The sequence below is a fragment of the Podarcis cretensis genome (assembly GCF_951804945.1).
Source record: "Podarcis cretensis genome assembly, chromosome: 13".
NCBI lineage: Eukaryota > Metazoa > Chordata > Lepidosauria > Squamata > Lacertidae > Podarcis > Podarcis cretensis.
Window position 1 is genome coordinate 12,918,761 of NC_137182.1, and position 19,941 is coordinate 12,938,701.

The 19,941-nt window shown below is 45.7% G+C and overlaps 1 protein-coding gene across 4 annotated transcripts in view; it reads left to right on the top strand.

Moving 5' to 3' along the window:
- Positions 1-19,941, top strand: part of KCNH6 (potassium voltage-gated channel subfamily H member 6) — a 126,152-nt gene that overhangs the window by 8,003 nt on the left and 98,208 nt on the right. For 2 of the 4 annotated variants that reach the window (XM_079949292.1, XM_079949296.1), the window contains exon 2: positions 12,974-13,204. In XM_079949292.1, the coding sequence (XP_079805418.1) occupies positions 12,974-13,204 (231 nt within the window). Of the gene's footprint in view, positions 1-12,181; positions 12,366-12,973; positions 13,205-19,941 lie in introns of those variants that run through there. The other 2 variants (XM_079949294.1, XM_079949293.1) reach the window with 2 other exon arrangements.

The window sequence follows — 19,941 nt, forward strand, 5'->3', positions numbered from 1 at the left end:
CACTCAACTTTTGAATGTGTGAAGTGTTCAAAAAGAGGAGAGTGCCTCTCAGCAGTGGCAAGACCGCCTTTCCCACAAGACCCAGTAGTCAGGGTCAGCCTTCAACACATCTGGGTGGAAAGGCTTTGAGGGTGTGACCTCCAAGAAGCATGAACACAGCACCCCTTAAATGCTGGTAGTTTTACATGACTCTCTGGGTTGCAATGCTTACTTACTTTTGAGTTAAGGTGACCATTTAATGCAAAAGGGAAAAACAGGGTCAAAACCCAACATAGGAGAAGACACATGTCTGCATATGCAAATTTGAAATACGTGTTATAACAGCTTTCCCCAGTGGTGAAACCTTCAAAAAAAATTTGGGACTACAACTCCCATCATCCCTAACTAATGGCCATACTGGCTGGGGCTGATAGGAGTTGCAGGCTCGAAACCTCTGGAGGGGCACCAGGTTGTGGAAAGCTGTAACAAGTCTCATTGGACAGCTCAGACGGCAGAGTATGAGACTCTTAAGTTCAAGGTTGTGGGTTCAAGCCCCACGTTGGGCAAAAGATTCCTGCATTGCAGGGGTTTGGACTAGATGACCCTTGTGGTCTCTTCCAACTCTACATTTCTTGGTTCTTTATCTTTTAAACCGGACTTGGGCTGGGCAGGACAGCCCCTTCAAACAAAGGCATGTCCTTTGTAAAGTAGGGCATGCAGCCGCTCCATCCTGAGTTGTCCCATTAGCAGCGTCTGCATAGGAGTTTTGAGAAAGACAAATAACTCAGCTCCTAATGTTACGCAGAAGCAGAGTGCATGGAAGCTGGAAGGAATTGCACTGCGGATGGATAAATTCAGTACGTGTAATCAGAAATTAATTAAGGATTGTGCTAAGAGCCATCCTCCAAATGGCCTCTCGGTACTGAATAATTTTCTACGGCTCCAGCCAAAGCAGATGCTAACATATAAGAGGCACTCAGGCATGGAGAGGGAAAATGGCTATTGTTAATGGTAAGCCATTAGCTTCCTATTTGTTAGATTTATGGTGTCACACCCTTCCTCCAAGGAGCTCTGGCCATGGTTCATGGTTCTTCCCCCTTTTAAGCTTACAACAACCCTGTGATGTGGGTTAAGGCTGAGAGCTAGTGTAACTGGCCCAATACGCTTCATGGTCCAATACACTGCACCCAATACATCTCCTGGTCCAATACACTGTTGAACTGCACCATGCTGCTGGGCGCACAACATTCATTTTGATTTTATGGCTGACAAAATCAGTGGGGAGGGGGAAAAATTTGCTTTGGTCCAGATGAGTATCCCAGGCTGAGAATTCAAGTCATACCCCACCCCCCACCCCCGGTGCCTGTACAGAGTTTCCCCACATCCTTCCCCCCATCTTGATTTTATGTTCATTTATTATTGCAGCCGTATCCCACCTTTACTCCAAGGAGTCCAAGGTGGTACATTTCCATTACACTTTTATTACATCAGAAATCATGTTCAAAAACATCCAGCTTCTTTTAAGTAGAGAATAGGCCTTTGAATACCTATGGTGTTGGCCTGGTATAGGTGATTTGTTGCCATAGCAGCTAATGGTCAGAAATGTTGTTTGGAAGCAGTGCTGCCAGCATAACATACACAACATTGTTATGTAGTGTAATGATTTGAAAATCCCTCTTGCATGGAGCCAAAAACCACTCATTAATTTGCTGCAAAAACTGGTGGAACCTATGAAATAGACCATAAAGAAGAAATGGACCATAAAGAAATGGACCATAAACAAGGCTGGTCGCCAAAGAATTGATGCTTTTGAATTATGGTGCTGGAGGAGACTCTTGAGAGTCCCATGGACTGCAAGAAAATCAAACCTCTCCATTTTTAAGAAAATCAGCCCTGAGTGCTCACTGGAAGGACAGATCCTGAAGCTGAGACTCCAATACTTTGGCCAGCTCATGAGAAGAGAAGACTCCCTGGAAAAGATCCTGATGTTGGGAAAGATGGAGGTCACAAGGAGAAGGGGACGACAGAGGACGAGATGGTTGGATAATGTTCTTGAAGCTACCAGCATGAGTTTGACTAAACTGCGGGAGGCAGTGGAAGACAGAAGTGCCTGGCGTGCTCTGGTCCATGGGGTCACGAAGAGTCGGACACCACTAAACGATAAAACAACAACAACAACATGAAATAGAAGGGGAGGATCATTCCACTGTAGACTTCAGAATGCCAGGATACCCACATTTGTGCATAAATGAGTCTCTTTAGCATCCCTTTCCATAGGTCTCTTCTTAAGTTAGGAAAGACTTTAGCTAGCTGTTTGCTGCTTCAGCAGAGTCCTCCCATTGTACAAAGTACCCTTTCACCACCATTTCCATCACTCAAGTTCTCAGTTGTGTGCTATAGTTTTATAAGCTGGGGGAAAGTGAAATGATGTGGTCACATGCTGTCTGGAGTCTTAATATTGTTATAGATGGGGAGGGGAAGGATTTTGATTAATTGGGATATGGATGAAAGTACAAGCGGCAGAACTGTGCCAGACAAGGAATCCCTGTGCCAGACTGTTGTAGTGTTAAGAAATATAGTCCATTCAACTGTTTACACTTCCAGTCTGCTTGGAGGGAGTCCAGATCTTACAGCATGGTCTTTTCAAGAGGGGCTTGTACCCCACAGCAGTGTAGCCAGCCTTCAGCCAGCATGCCCAAGATGGATGCCAGTCTTTCTTCTTCCTTCTTCTTCCCAGAACATTCTGCTTAAAAACCCTCTTTTCCTGTCGCCTCACACCCAGCTACCCTGGCAACCTTTCAAACCCCATCCTCGGTTCACACCTCAGGGCAAGTGGGGGGGGGGGGAGAGAACAGTTATTTTGCATTGTCAGTGGCTCTCGATGTATTGTTTCTTAATGGCCCTAGACTGGCCAGGTCCTTTTGCATAGGCTAGCTTTTCCCAGCAGTGATGTATGGAAGTGAGAGCTGGACCATAAAAAAGGCTCATCGCCGAAGAATTGATGCTTTTGAATTACGGTGCTGGAGGAGACTCTTGAGAGTCCCATGGACTGCAAGAAGATCAAACCTCTCCATTCTGAAGGAAATCAGCCCTGAGTGCTCATTGGAAGGACAGATTGTGAAGCTGATGCTCCAATACTTGGGCCACCTCATGAGAAGAGAAGACTCCCTGGAAAAGACCCTGATGTTGGGAAAGATGGAGGGCACAAGGAGAAGGGGACGACAGAGGACGAGATGGTTGGACAGTGTTCTCAAAGCTGCCAGCATGAGTTTGACCAAACTGCGGGAGGCAGTGGAAGACAGAAGTGCCTGGCGTGCTCTGGTCCATGGGGTCACAAAGAGTTGGACACGACTAAACGACTAAACAACAACAAAGCTCAGGAATTCCTCTTCAGCTTGTATTTCCCCCATCACACCCCCAAATCCTACTATTTATTCATTTATAGGGGAAAGGGCAGCTCCCCCCTCCATCTATAATAATATGCTTTGTATGCATAAGTACTTTTGCCTGTTTGTCCCGAATCTACTGCCATCCTGCTCCCTTGAGGTTCATGGAGAGAGCTCAAGTTCCAGGACTATCGGAGAAGGGTTCTTACTTTCCACTCCCCTCACACAATACAGTGGTACCTCGGGTTAAGAACTTAATTCGTTCTGGAGGTCCATTCTTAACTTGAAACTGTTCTTAACCTGAAGCACCATTTTAGCTAATGGGGCCTCCTGCTGCTGCGCGATTTCTGTTCTCAGCCTGAAGCAAAGTTCTTAACCCAAGGTACTATTTCTGGGTTAGCAGAGTCTGTAACCTGAAGTTTCTGTAACCTGAAGCGTCTGTAACCCGAGGTACCACTGTACAGAACTTTATAAGTCAGAGTTTTGTAACCTTTTTGAGTCCACGGCTCCCTTGACCAACAACATTCTTTCTGTGGCACCCCTGTGAGGCTCAGGAGTCCAGTTATGTCACCCCTTGCCTGCAGAGCTGGCAGCCCCTCACCCTTTTTTGAAAACCCCTCCTTGTGGAGTGTTCCCTCAGCCTCCTCTCCTCTCCCCTCTCCTTGGGAATCCTCCTGGCAGCCTCTGCTGCAACAAACAACTGTGCAAATCTTTGGGAGGCAGACGCTAGAGGCCATCAGAGGAGGGAGCAAAGGGAAGAGGGACAGAGGCCAGTATTGCCCACGGCACCCCTGACCATCATTCAAGGCACCCCAGGGTGCCACGGCACACGGGTTGAGAACCACTGGCATAAACAAAACAAAATAAAAAAATTCCTTCCAGTAGCACCTTAAAGACCAACTAAGTTAGTTCTTGGTATGAGCTTTCGTGTGCAGCCGCATCTGCTCCAATTCTACAGACAGAGACTCTCACCTAAGAGATCTACAGCAAACCTTTTTAGAACTAAAATACCCAGCAGATGAAGTTAGACAACAGATCAACAGAGCCAGACTGATACCCAGAGAGAACTTGCTGCAAGACAGACCCAAAAAAGAAAATAACAGAACACCTCTAGTCATCACATACAGCTCCCAAGTTAAAACAGTACAACGCATCATCAGAGATCTACAACCTCTCCTGGACAATAACAGTTCTCTTTCTCAAGCTCTGGGAGGAAGACCTTTCATTGCCTACAGACAGCCACCCAATCTTAAACAACTCCTAACCCACAATAATACTACAACCAGACTTAACACGGACACTGGCACCAGAGCCTGCAATAAACCCAGATGCCAACTTTGCTGCCACATACACCCGGACAACACCATTACTGGCCCCAACAACATCACACATACCATCTTGGGACTATTTAATTGCTCATCGTCTAACATTGTGTATGCCATCAAATGCCAACAGTGTCCTTCAGCTCTCTATATTGGACAAACAGGCCAAACCTTACGCCAAAGAATAAACGGACATAAATCCGACATCAGGAACCACAAGACAGAGAAACCAGTAGGAGAACACTTCAATCTCCCAGGACATTCTATACAAGATCTCAAAGTAGCTGTTCTATTACAAAGGAATTTCAGAAATAGGCTGGAAAGAGAAGCTGCTGAATTGCAACTTATCACCAAACTTAAAACCATGGAGAGACCTTGTCTGAACAAAGACATTGGATTCTTATCTCATTATACATGACAAAGCCATTTTTCACCTTCTCACCCCTTGCTTTTTCCTGTAAGACCTACTGCAGTCGTTAAGAGTCGTCAACAGGCTCATCACAGCTATCTGCCAATCACCCAATCCCACCACCCTTCTGAGTAATACCCCTCCCCACCTTCTCACTATATAGAAGGGTCTGGTGACTTCTGTTTCAGTGTATCTGAAGAAGTGTGCATGCACACTAACTTAGTTGGTCTTTAAGGTGCTACTGGAAGGATTTTTTTTATTTTGTTTTGACTATGGCAGACCAACACGGCTGCCTATCTGTCACTGGCATAAAGTTCTCCATGTCCCCACCGCCTCTACCCACACAATAGTTATCTTATTTTTTATTTTTATTTTTTAAAAACCCAAATGATTACACCTTCCTTCACAGGGAAGATGCTCCACCTGCACCACTTGGATGGTCTAGTTGCTCTTATCTGTGCCTTTCCCAACTTTCTCATGATTGAGACAAGGAGAGCAAAACTGAACATAATCTGTGTCGATATTCTCCATCTTGGTGGTTGGGCGAATGGTACCATCCACATTATTGGTGTTATGTACTGAGTTGAATAGGATCCAAAATGCAGCAGTCTGATTGGTCCTAGAACAATAGGATCCAAAATGCAGCAGTCTGATTGGTCCTAGAACAATAGGATCCAAAATGCAGCAGTCTGATTGGTCCTAGAACAATGCAGCAGTATGATTGGTCTGCAGGAGCCACCCAATCCAGCTCCAGAGGGAAGTGAATCCACAACCTGATTGGCCTACAGGAGAATTCCGGAATTAGCCAATCACGTGCAGCCCATTGTGTAAATAATGTATATAAAGCAGATACTTGGGGAAACTTTCATTCCTCCTCCCACTATGAGCTGAATAAAGAGCATGAAATCCACTCTCGACTCTGAGTATATTTCAATTGGCTTCCTTGCTGGTCTTGGCAGATGATTTACGAATAACATTGATTGAAATGGCACTTGTTTCAGTACAGATCCTTGGGGACCCCGCTGCTTATTTGCCTCCGTTGCATTCCTACATTTATCCCATTTCCTGTTCTTTAACCAGTTCCTGATCCATAAGTGGACCTGTCTTCTTATTTCATGGCTGTTACTCAGGAGGACTTTGCCAAATGATTTTTGGAAGTTTGGGTTTACTGTTGTTTAATGCATCACCCTTTCCCACATGCCTATTGACATTCTCAAGGAACGACACAAGATTGGTGAAGCTTCCCTCTGGCGAACTCATTGATTCCTCCTTGGGCGAAGCTATTCTTCTAAAATGCTAAATATTTTCCACCTCTTTACCCCCAAACAGACATTGAGCTAGCTGACTGCCTTTTTTAAAAAAAGACTGGCGTTGTGTTGGCTTTCTTCCAACGCTCTAGAAAGGAAGGACAATCTTAGTGACATGCTTCATATTTTTGTTAGGAGAGGAGCAATTTCACATTTTAGTTCTCTGAGAACTGCTGCGTGTATATGCCATCGGGAGCTGGTGATTTGTTTGTTTTAATTTGGCAGTTAGCCCTAGAACTTTATCTCCCATCGCCTCTTTTTGGTTCAGTTCTCTGAACACCCTTCTGGAAAAAGTGATTTAGAAATGGGAATCTGTCCAATATTTTTCACAGTAAAGATGGATGGGAACTTCTCTGCAATCGCTGTATCCTCCTTTCTTTGCCTGGTGCTCTGACACATTCTCTGTCTTCTTATGTATTGAAATAGCTACTTATTCTTCATCTTAATTTTTTACCAATCAAAGAACATATTGCTAAAGGCCAACAATTATTTCAATATATCAGAAACAGGCTTCTTTCCACTTGCAAACTTCTTCTTGTCCTTCTTGCCCATTTTTAAGGGTATCTCCCTTTCAACTTCACTTTAATCAAGAGCTTTCCAAACGGTGTGTCGTGACACGTTAGTGTGTCAGTTGCCATGTGTTGGTGTGTTGCACAAATGCTCCCCGCACTCTTAAAGGAGGTTAGTTTAACTTCCGGTTTGCTAGTAAAACTGAATTACTGTGTCACGAAATGATGCATATCTAAAAAGTGTGTCACCAGCATGAAAAGTTTGGGAAGCCCTGCTTTTAACCACTGCTGCTGCTGCAAGAAGGGAGAAAATTCAGAGGCTGAAACAGGGAGCAAGGGAAGACTTCAAGCTCTACCTCTCTTTCAAATCAGAACCAGTGAAGGCGGTGAAGGTCCTGTGTGAGTGTCTGGAGGCAGTTGGAGGATGGATGGCGGCTAACAGATTGAGGTTGAATCCTGACAAGACAGAAGTACTGTTTTTTGGGGGGCAGGGGGTGGACAGGTGTGGGGGACTCTCTGGACCTGAATGGGGTAACTGTGCCCCTGAAAGACCAGGTGCGCAGCCTGGGAGTCATTTTGGACTCACAGCTGTCCATGGAGGCACAGGTCAATTCTGTGTCCAGGGCAGCTGTCTACCAGCTCCACCTGGTACGCAGGCTGAGACCCTACCTGCCCGCAGACTGTCTCGCCAGAGTGGTGCATGCTCTGGTTATCTCCCGTTTGGACTACTGCAATGCGCTCTACGTGGAGCTACCTTTGAAGGTGACCCGGAAACTACAACTAATCCAGAACGCGGCAGCCAGAGCGGCCCCTGAGACCATATAACACCGGTCTTGAAAGACCTACATTGGCTCCCAGTACGTTTCCGAGCACAATTCAAAGTGTTGGTGCTGACCTTTAAAGCCCTAAACGGCCTTGGTCCAGTATACCTGAAGGAGCGTCTCCACCTCCATTGTTCTACCTGGACACTGAGGTCCAGCACCGAGGGCCTTCTGGTGGTACCCTCGCTGCGAGAAGCCAAGTTACAGGGAACCAGGCAGAGGACCTTCTCGGTAGTGGCGCCCGCCCTGTGGAACGCCCTCCCACCAGATGTCAAAGAGAACAACAACTACCAGACTTTTAGAAGACATCTGAAGGCAGCCCTGTTTAGGGAAGCTTTTAATGTTTGATGTATTACAGTATTTTAATATTTTTTTTGGAAGCCGCCCAGAGTGGCTGGGGAAGCCCAGCCAGATGGGCGGGATATAAATAAATTATTATTATTATTATTATTATTATTATTATTATTATTACTTGCGAGATCCACCCAGGGGCAGATCTACTATGAAATGAATAAAGCTTAAGCTTCAGGGCTCCTAATCCCAGAGGGGGCCTAGAAGTGACTTCATTCCACATTGCTTAAAATATTTGGGTCTAGGAGACCCAATTTGAGTCACATGAGGCAAAATTTATTAATTTTTTGTTGGATATATTTCAACAATCCCAAAGTTTGAGAGTCAGCAGCGCAGATGAAGAAGAAGAAGAAGAGTTTGGATTTGATATCCCGCTTTATCACTCCCCTTCAGGAGTCTCAAAGTGGCTAACATTCTCCTTTCCCTTCCTCCCCCACAACAAACACTCTGTGAGGTGAGTGAGGCTGAGAGACTTCAGAGAAGTGTGACTAGCCCAAGGTCACCCAGCAGCTGCATGTGGAGGAGCGGAGACGCGAACCCGGTTCACCAGATTACGAGTCCACCGCTCTTAACCACTACACCACACTGGCTCTCATGCTGTAAAGGTTGAGTGTTGCGGCAGTGGCAGAGCTACATGCTGCAGCACCCATGGTGGTGAACATGCGGGGGTGGGGCTGGTGCACGTCCTAGGAGGTATGCCGCCCACAGGGGGCGTGGTGCATGTCGCAGGGGGTGCGGCGGGCAGCTCGTGTCCCAAGGGGGCAGCCGCAATGTAACCCCTCTGGATGGCACCCAGGGCGGACTGCTCCCCCTGCCCCCACCTTCATCCACCAGTGTGTTGCGGTATGTTGGCTGCTCTGCTGTGGCTAATGTCAACCCCTCCACCCTTTTATCAGAGCTCAGGACCCTAGAGGAATAACAGTGAATTCACGAAAGTACTTAAGTGGATACCCAAAAACTCAAACTTGCGTAAAATTTGCAGTGATCCCCATTGATAACAGCCTCATTGCTGGCTGTGAAGGGGCACCCAAAACAGTTCAAGCTCCAGGGGCCCCCAAATCAGAGCTTGAAAGGATCTGCAGGAGGTGGCTTCAAGCAGCTGGACTCGGAGCAAGAAGTTTCCATCAAATGCAAACTGCTTCCTCCTCCTTTCGCAAGATGCATCCCTACCACCTGTCAGCTGATGGGCATTTGCGAGTGCACCTGGTTCCAGTAAAAGAGTAACTGGGAGCACCTGTTAAACTCCTGGTAATTCCTTGGAGCCACATACTTACCTGTTCCACATCTGACATCATGTATGGCGTCAGGTGGGTGGGAAGGGCCTCACCAAAACAGCCTGGGGGAACATATGTACCTCTGCATAAGCTGATCCCTTCATTCTTTAGAAGCTAGGATTCTTATTTTTGTGACCTAGAAATCTGATCTGACCTAAGTAACAATCTATTGGTGTATGTGCTGCATTTCATAGCACCGTGGTCACTGTTCTAATTTGGTTTGGCAACATTGACGTGTCCCACCAGGTTTAGGGCATCGTTTAGGATTAAGTCTAGGGTTGCCTCTCCTCTGGCAAGTTCCATGACCTAATAATCTAAAGCAAAGTCATTGATTGTACCAAAAATAAAACGTTGCCTCTTTGTTGAGACCTGGCTGTACCTTAAAAGCAAAGCGAGCAGGAAACAGAAAAGCAGCTTTTCCTGTAAAGATCAAAATGATGAGGCTATTCAAGACATGCAACACAAATATGATGAAAAGCACATGGTCACGGTGGAGAGCTAAATTTCACTTCAGCAATACAAATGTTAAAAACTATTTCTTTTCCCAGTTCCCAAGGCAAGGCTGTGTGTTAAAACAATATTAAGAGATCTAGCCTTTTGGGTGTTCTTCCATTTATTTGAAGTCTTTTGTCAGCTGCTGCAGCAGAGCTACCCTTGTTTAGCCTGAAAGAATTGTCTTTGGTTTCAATGTTTAGGGAAGTTTTTAATGTATGGTGTTTTATCGTGTTTTAATCTTCTGTTGGGAGCTGCCCAGAGTGGCTGGGGAAACCCAGCCAGATGGGTGGGAAATACATACATACATACATACATACATACATACATACATAACCTTGGTCCACTGCAGATTGGTGGTACCACACAGTCACATGTTTACTTCACTTGACATCTCCTTAGGTAAAAGTAAAGGGACCCCTGACCTTTAGGTCCAGTCGTGGCCACCTCTGGGGTTGCGCGCTCATCTTGCTTTATTGGCCGAGGGAGCTGGCATACAGCTTCCAGGTCATGTGGCCAGCATGACTAAGCCGCTTCTGGCGAACCAGAGCAGCACACAGAAACACCGTTTACCTTCCTGCCGGAGCGGTAGCTATTTATCTACTTGCACTTTGACGTGCTTTCGAACTGCTAGGTTGGCAGGAGCTGGGACCGAGCAACGGGAGCTCACCCCGTCGCAGGGATTCGAACCGCCGACCTTCTGATCGGCAAGCCCTAGGCTCTGTGGTTTTAACCCACAGTGCCACCTGCGTCCCTGACATCTCCTTAGCTGATCCTTATGAATAATTGTCCACGAGGATAACAGAGCCCATTGCTATAACACTTTGGCTGCACACACATCCCAGGCATTTAAAGCAAACAGGCACCCCTAGAACCCTGGGAACTGTAGCTCTGATGGGGTGAACTACAATTCCCATGATTCTTTGGGCTGGGGGATGTGCCTCTCCTTTGTCACCGTTCCTGGTTTCTTTCTACATCTCAAGATCACCTTCAGAGTGTTTGCTCAGGGGCGCTAAAAACATTCTTATTTTGACAGATGCTTAGAGAGTTGTGATAGTTTTAATCTGCTTTAGCATTTTCACTTTTCATATGATTTATTCTACTGTTGTAAATTGTTCTTGGTTTTCTTGTTTTATATTTTCATAAAGCGCTTTGATCTGTGTGTGCCTGTCAAGTGGGGTATAAATTTGTAAAGTAAATAAATATGCCCATGTCTCCAGTATTAAATTGCTTATTAGGCAATTATCACCCACGGTAAATCTGTGGAGTTTACATTATGTTATGCTACACCTAAGTTACCTGTACCAGGGTGTGTGGGTGTCTATGTACCCCTGTTCCCTGGCTACTCTCCGCACGGCGTTGGTCATCTGCAAGCTTCTTCTCAGCTGGGATAGCTCAATTGGTAGAGCAGCCTCATAAAAATGAGAGTCACTGTGAGTTAAAAGCTAGATGCAGGCATTGATTTGATGCTGAGCTGATTTGTTACATGGTATGCCATTGCCTCACTAAAAGGATTGACATCTTCTTTTACGGGACACGGGTGGCGCTGTGTTCTAAACCACAGAGCCTAGGGCTTGCCAATCAGAAGGTCGGTGGTTCGAATCCCTGTTAGCTCCTGTTGCTCTGTCCCTGCTCCTGCCAACCTAGCAGTTCAAAAGCACATCAAAAGTGCAAGCAGATAAATAGGTACAGCTCTGGCGGGAAGGTAAACGGCGTTTCCGTGCGCTGCTCTGGTTCGCCAGAAGCGGCTTAGTCATGCTGGCCGCATGACCTGGAAAAACAAACGCCGGCTCCCTCAGCCTATAGAATGAGATGAGCGCGCAACCCCAGAGTCATCTGCGACTGGACCTAACAGTCAGGGGAACCTTTACCTTTACTTTATGCCATTGCCTCACTAAAAGGATTCACATCTTCTTTAAAAATACATCTTATATAGAAAGAAAGCCATATACCACATGCCATTTTGAATTTATTTTTTTGGAGTACTCCCTACCATTGCAACGAAAACAACACTAAACAAACACATAAAAACTTTTAACATGTGAGGAACACTTTCTCCCCCCAATCACATGCATCTACCACCAGAGCAGGTAAATCTGAGTAATACAATGAGAAGATGGGCACAGGAAAGAGATGGCTGGTGCTTATTGCTACCATTCTTGCCTTAAGTTCAGAAAATCATGAGGAAACCTGTCTGTCTAACAACATGGGTCAAGCTCTACACAATCTGCTTCCTGTATGCAGCTTGCCTCTCTGTTGTCTGTCATAGAATCATAGAGTTGGGAGGGAATCACCACCTGAGGCCCTTCTTTGTGTGCCTCTTTGTGTGTCTCCTCCATGAGAGGTCCAAAGGGTGACAACATGAGAACAGGCCTTTTCTATGGTGGCTCCCAATTTGTGGACTGCTCTCCAGAGGGAGACTCGCCTGAACCACCAATATATATCTTTAAGCACCAGGCAAAAAGCTTTCCTCTATAACTAGGCCTTGGACACTTAATTAACTCTGGCCTTTTAGGTGCGATGTTTTTAATGTATTTCTTTCCCCCTTCATTTTATTTTATACATGTGGGGTTTTTGGTTTTTGTTTGTTTGCATGTGTCTCTTTGTGTTGTCCTGGGCAAGAGAAAGTGACCGATAAATGTAATAAATACTTAAGAAAATAAAAGAGAAACTTCCATGCTCTGAATTGACACCAGCAGCCTCTAGATCCATCTTTTGCATTGCCCAGTTGATGGCTTCATGGTAACTGAAATATACTCAGAGTCCTGTAGTGATTTCATGCTCTTTATTGGAGTTTGTAAAACAGCGATTGAATTGCCCCCCCAAAACCTCATAATGTAATAATGTAAATATACATTATTTACACAATGAGTCCCATCTGATTGGCTGATTCTGCTTCCCTCCTGGAGCCTGCTTGGTCTTTTTCCTGCAGGCCAATCAGTTGTTGCAGTCTATGATCCTACCAGCCTAATAGGCTGATTAACTTCCTCCTGGAGCCTGTTGGTCTTTTCCTGCAAGCCAATCAGTTGTTGCATTCTAGGATCCTACTTGCCTATTGTTCTAGGAGCCAAGCTTAGTACATAACAGTAACCCTTGGCATGTCTCTCTTATTTCTACCCCAAGACCGCAAGTTCCTTATTGCCAATGCTCAGATGGAGAACTGTGCCATCATTTACTGCAACGATGGTTTCTGCGAGATGTTTGGCTACTCCCGGGTGGAGGTGATGCAGCGCCCCTGCACCTGCGACTTCCTCACCGGGCCGGACACAACGCACAACTCCATTGCGCAGCTGGGGCAGGCATTGCTGGGAACCGATGAGTGTAAGCTGGAGATCCTCTACTACAGGAAAGACAGTAAGCAACTATTTTATTTATGCATTTATTTGCCAGCCAAGCAGCTGGACCTACTTCTGCCTTGTGACCCCAAGTCATCTGATTATACTAAAGTCAGATTTAAAGGTTGCTTCTCCTGACATCCCTGTGTGTTCTTCACCTGGCATGTTGGTTGGATGAAGCAGATGGGTCTCCACCCCCATCGTTCTGCCTGGACACTGAGGACCAGCTCCGAGGGCCTTCTGGCGGTTACCTCCCTGCAAGAAGCGAGGTTACAGGGAACCAGGCAGAGGGCCTTCTCGGTAGTGGCACCTGCCCTGCGGAAAACCCTCCCATCAGATGTCAAGGAAATAAACAACTATCTGACTTTTAGAAAACATCTGAAGGCAACCCTGTTTAGGGAAGTTTTTAATGTTTGATGTTTTATTGTGTTTTTAAGATTCTATTGGGAGCTGCCCAGGGTGGCTGGGAAAACCCAGCCAGATGGGTGGGATATAAATAATAAATTATTTTTATTATATTATTATTATCTGCTTTCTACTGTGGCAAGCAATATGGATTCCTTCTGGCACTATTTCCTGCCATCATCCAGGAAGGTGACACCTTCGCGTGCCTGTTCAATGACCCCAGGCAGATGATGGATTGTTGCATTTCCTCAAAGATAGAAGTTCTGCTGTACAAAGGACAATGGGATGAAATAATGTGTGGATAGGCAAAAAGTGAGGAGGAAGTCAGGATTTCAGGTTCCTAATGTACGTACCTTGCTGGTATAGTGGGTCCTACTCTATGCCAAAAGGGACGCGGGTGGCGCTGTGGGTTAAACCACAGAGCCTAGGACTCGCTGATCAGAAGGTCGGCGGTTCAAATCCCCGCGACAGGGTGAGCTCCCATTGCTTGGTCCCTGCCAACCTAGCAGTTCAAAAGCAGGTCAAAGTGCAAGTAGATAAATAGGTACTGCTCCAGCGGGAAGGTAAACGGTGTTTCCGTGTGCTGCTCTTAGTCATGCTGGCCACATGACCCGGAAGCTGTACACCGGCTCCCTCGGCCAATAAAGCGAGATGAGCGCCGCAACCCCAGAGTCAGCCATGACTGGACCTAACAGTAAGGGGTCCCTTTACTTTTGCTCTATGCCAAAGGGCAGTTTGTTGCAGTCAGCTACTATGAATAAACTGTGCACAGTTCCTTAGGGGCAATCTGGTCTCCAGACTCCCATCTCATTCTCCCTTTATCAACTAGGAGAAATCCTTTGCAGGCTTTTGCTAGGAACCCTGTGAGGGAACTGTATGTAAACCCTTGTAAATAAAGGCTGGCAGAACAACCATCTTGAACAGGAGTGCTGGCATCAGTATGGAGCCCACAGAAGCCCGTTTCTCTGTCTTCATCCCATATCAGAGAATTTTAGAGCTGGAAAGGATCACGAGGGTCCAACTTCCTGCAATGCAGAAATCTTTTGCCAATGAAGTAAAGTACCTAGGGGTAAATATAACAGCAAAGAATCTGAGTCTATTTAAGGATAACTATGAAAAATGTTGGGACGCAGGTGGCGCTGTGGGTTAAAGCCTCAGCGCCTAGGACTTGCCGATCGAAAGGTCGACGGTTCGAATCCCTGCGGCGGGGTGCGCTCCCGCTGCTCGGTCCCAGCGCCTGCCAACCTAGCAGTTCGAAAGCACCTCCGGGTGCAAGTAGATAAATAGGAACCGCTTACCAGCGGGAAGGTAAACGGCGTTTCCGTGTGCGGCTCTGGCTCGCCAGAGCAGCGATGTCACGCTGGCCACGTGACCCGGAAGTGTCTCCGGACAGCGCTGGCCCCTGGCCTCTTAAGTGAGATGGGCGCACAACCCCAGAGTCTGTCAAGACTGGCCCGTACGGGCAGGGGTACCTTTACCTTTACCTTTATGAAAAATGTTAGGGACGCAGGTGGCGCTGTGGGTTAAAGCCTCAGCGCCTAGGACTTGCCGATCGAAAGGTCGGCGGTTCGAATCCCTGCGGCGGGGTGCGCTCCCGCTGCTCGGTCCCAGCGCCTGCCAACCTAGCAGTTCGAAAGCACCCCCAGGTGCAAGTAGATAAATAGGGACCGCTTACCAGCGGGAAGGTAAACGGCGTTTCCGTGTGCGGCTCTGGCTCTGGCTCTGGCCAGAGCAGCGATGTCACGCTGGCCACGTGACCCGGAAGTGTCTCCGGACAGCGCTGGCCCCTGGCCTCTTAAGTGAGATGGGCGCACAACCCCAGAGTCTGTCAAGACTGGCCCGTACGGGCAGGGGTACCTTTACCTTTACCTTTTATGAAAAATGTTGGTCTGAAATTAAGAGAGACTTGGATAGTTGGACAAAATTGAAGCTTTCCTTGTTAGGCCGAATTGCTGCTGTTAAGATGAATGTATTGCCAAGGATGTTGTTTTTGTTCCAAACATTGCAGATTGTGGACAAGACGGAGTGCTTCCGGAAGTGGCAGAGAGATATATCTAAATTTGTCTGGCAGGGCAAAAAGCCCAGAATTAAGTTTAAGATACTAACTGATGCGAAAGAAAGAGGGGGCTTTGCCCTGCCGGACTTAAAGCTGTACTATGAAGCCGCAGCTTTCTGCTGGCTAAAAGACTGGCTACTTCTCGAAGACACTGATGTACTGGACCTGGAAGGTTTTAATAACGCTTTTGGTTGGCATGCATACTTATGGTATGACAAGGTTAAGATCAATAAGGTCTTTAAGAACCATATTGTCAGGAAAGCAGTATTTAATGTCTGGACAAAGTACAAAGACTTATTGGAAAACAAAACTCCGAGGTGGCTTTCACCTCTGGAAGCTAAGGCCCGAAAAAGACCCAACATGGAGGCCAAATGGCCAAAATATTGGGAAATATTAGAAAAAGATGGAGACAATTGGAAATTGCAGAGTTTGGAGAAAATGAAGGATAAAGTGCGAGACTGGTTACATTACGCTCAGATTAAAGAAGTCTTTAAAAACGATAAAAAGGTAGGGTTCCAGGTGGAGAAATCGAAGTTGGAAACAGAATTGTTAGAACCAAAGACTAAGGTATTATCAAGAATGTATAACTTGCTGTTAAAATGGAATACACAAGACGAAATGGTTAAATCGGTTATGATAAAGTGGGCTCAGGACATTGGGTATAATATTATGTTTGAGGACTGGGAAAGGTTGTGGACCACTGGGCTGAACTTCACTGCATGTAATGCTCTGAAGGAAAATGTAATGAAAATGATATATAGATGGTACATGACCCCAGTTAAACTTGCCAAAATATACCATTTGTCTGATAATAAATGTTGGAAATGTAAAGAACATGAAGGAACATTCTTTCACCTCTGGTGGACCTGCCCTAAAGTGAAGGCCTTCTGGGAAATGATATATAATGAGTTGAAAAAGGTATTTAAGTATACCTTCACTAAGAAACCAGAGGCCTTCCTTCTGGGTATTGTCGGCCAGAAGGTGTTAAAGGAGGACCGAACATTTTTATGTATGCAACAACGGCAGCAAGGATACTCATCGCCAAGAGCTGGAAAACTCAAGATCTACCCACACTGGAAGAGTGGCAGAAGCAGCTGATGGACTATATGCAACTGGCCGAGATGACTGGTAGAATCCGAGACCTGGGACAGGAGAGGGTTGAGGAAGACTGGAGGAAATTCAAGATTTACTTACAAAAATATTGTAATTTGGTTGAATGTTAAGAAGGATGCTAGATCATAAATAATTGCCCACCACTGAATTAGATCTGAATTTGACGATAAGTGAGATTAAGGAAAATACAAACTTTTTGGAGAATTGCTAGGTTTTTATTTAAATGAGCGGAGATAAGATTGCAAACAAGAGGGTAACTTGCTTGGAAATTTTTTTTTGTAATGATGTAAGTGCGAGCAGGAGACGTGAGGGAGTCCAAAGAAGTGACGAAATTATGTTATGATATAAGTAATGTTGTTTATTGTTTATGCATTTGTACTCAAAAAACTTTAATAAATATGTATATATATATAAAAAAGGAATCTTTTGCCAATGAGAGTGGACAGTTTCTCATGACACGAAGGCAGAAACTGTACAACTGAAAATAGGATGATCCCTCTGAGATGGTTTAATCCAACCCATATGCAGGATCTACAACGATGAAACTACAACTTATATTTTTTTTATTAAAAAAAATTCCACAAAAGAAAGATTTTGGGGTGCCCTTTACAGAAGGGAAATTCATTTTTAAATTTTACTTGGTATGGATTTTACTTTAAAAACAACAACAACAGGAAAAAGAGAGTGGAACTCTTTTGCTCTCTGTCAGGCAGAATTCTGCAAACGTACCTCCGGAATGATTGATCTGTGCACCCCATCCTCTCTCAAAAAAAATTTTTTTTTAATTGGCTCCAAGAAAATGGGGGAAAGTGGGGGCTTTTGTGGTAATAGCAACAGGAGGAAGGTATGGAGCCGGTTTTGACCTATAGAGGAGGAGTTCGGATTTGATATCCCGCCTTTCACTTCCCTTCAGGAGTCTCAAAGCGGCTAACATTCTCCTTTCCCTTCCTCCCCTACAACAAACACTCTGTGAGGTGAGTGGGGCTGAGAGAAGTGTGACTGGCCCAAGGTCACCCAGCAGCTGCATGTGGAGGAGCGGAGACGCGAACCCGGTTCCCCAGATTAGGAGACTACCGCTCTTAACCACTACACCACACTGGCTCTCTTAAAGACTCTTAAATAGAGTCTTAAATGGCTCAGGACCGCAATACCTAAAGGACCGCCTCTTCCCATATGAACCTACCCGGACCCTGAGATCATATTCTGAGGCCCTCCTTCATGTGCTTCCTCCTCGAGAGGTCCGGAGGGTGGCAACACAAGGATAGACCTTCTCTGCAGTGGCTCCCCGTCTGTGGAATGCTCTCCCCAGGGAAGTTCGCCTGGTGCCTTCATTATACACCTTTAGGCGCCAGGCAAAAATGTTCCTTTCTAACCAGGCCTTTGGTTGATCTTATTGACATCCAGCACCCTTTTAGAACCTGGTTCTTTTTTTTTGGGGGGGGGGTTATTGGGTTATTGTTTTTGGTTTGATTTTATATGTTGTGGTCTTGTTTTTCAACCGCCCTGAGACCTCCGGGTATAGGGCGGTGTATAAATTGAATTAATAATAATAATAATAATAATAATAATAATAATAATAATAATAATAATAATTGTTATGTACTGAAGTTCTCATCCTGGGCCAGCAGGGGGATACTGTAGATAGTTTTCACTCAGGTCCACATATGCAAATAAGGAATTGAAAGTGACGTTCAGTGATTGGATAGTTACAGAAAGTTGTTACTGTTGCGTTGTAGTGGAGCTCTATATAAGCAGGCTGGCTGAACCCTTCAGTTCAGTTCTGTTCTGGCCTGTGAATAAACAAGAGCTGTTTGGAGAATTGCTGTGTCGTCTGATATGTTCACCCACAACTTAATAAGAATAAGAATAATAAGAATAATGGAGCTAGTGGAGGATGAGCCTCAGCAGAGAACACCAAAAGAAAAGCCTGGGTAGCCTGATCCACCTCCTTTCTTGTATGTGTGTGCGGCTGCTCGTCTTCCTTCCTGGCTTGGAACGATGAAAGGCAGACCCATATCCTTGCCTCTTGCCCACCTAAGCGTCTGAGATCTGCACATGGTCAAAAGTGCACTTGTGATGTAGGAACTAACCAATGGGGATTATGCCCACTTGGACACCTGCCCCACAAAGGCACCAGGACCCCCATCAAAAGGAGAATAAGCAATGTCTTTATTAGACTGCACTGCCATAGACACAATATAAGACACACTATGGTGTTTAAATCCCACCCCCAAATGTGGAAGGACTTTGATTTAACTGAATGCCATCATGGCCTTAGGCATTGCCAGCAGTGACACAATACTTCTGTTTTCTTTCTGTATGTTGCATTTGGGTGCAGTGAATTAATGGTGAACTTTCCCCTTGAGTATGGCCAAGTATTCAGACTCTGAACTTTTGCTTCTGAGCAGCCCTGAGTTACGAACCTTGCAAATAAGGCAGTTCAGTTACCAACACTTTCTGCGGAGCCTGAATTCAACCATCAGGGCTCAGAAGACAACCCAGGAAGCGCTGTTCATATTCCGTTCAAATGTGGAGCAGGTGGCCGTCAGACGCCTTCTATCTGCTTTCTTAAGGCTGTCTATCCTGCACACTTTCATGCTCCAAATCATCACTAGGCTAGCCCGCCACGTTTGCGTGTGTAAATGGGACTGCAGCAGCGGAAGAGAGCACAGAGAAAGTAGCACAGAGAAAAAGAAAGGAGGAGGAGGTATGCTAGGTCAAACAGTGTCAAATCCAATCATACTCAGCAAAAGAATCCAGGGATCAGAGGATGTAGCTGCAATTTTTTTAAAAAAATATATGCTTCCTATCAGGGGAGTCACTGACAGTTAAGGCATGTGTGCCTTTTCTTTTATGGATTTGCTGAAGACAAGCAGGTGAGATTCTCCCCTCCCAGGTACGGTGCGGCAAGCTCTTCCCAGATCCGATGCTGGCCTGCTTTTCTTTGAGATGCTTCTGGCTGCGAAAGAAGAGCAACAGGTTCATCATTCAAATCGCGAAGCTCTCTCTCCTTCCTCTTTTTTCTTTGCCAGACCAGAGGAGGCCTTCATGTCTATTTTTAAAACCCTTGCTCTGCTAGCATGCAGAATATAATTGTCTCCGCTCGACCCTCTGCCTGTGATTGCCCGCTCTACTGTTATAAAGTAGTGTTATTGGCAGGGGAAAGACCCTGTGTTGTTGGC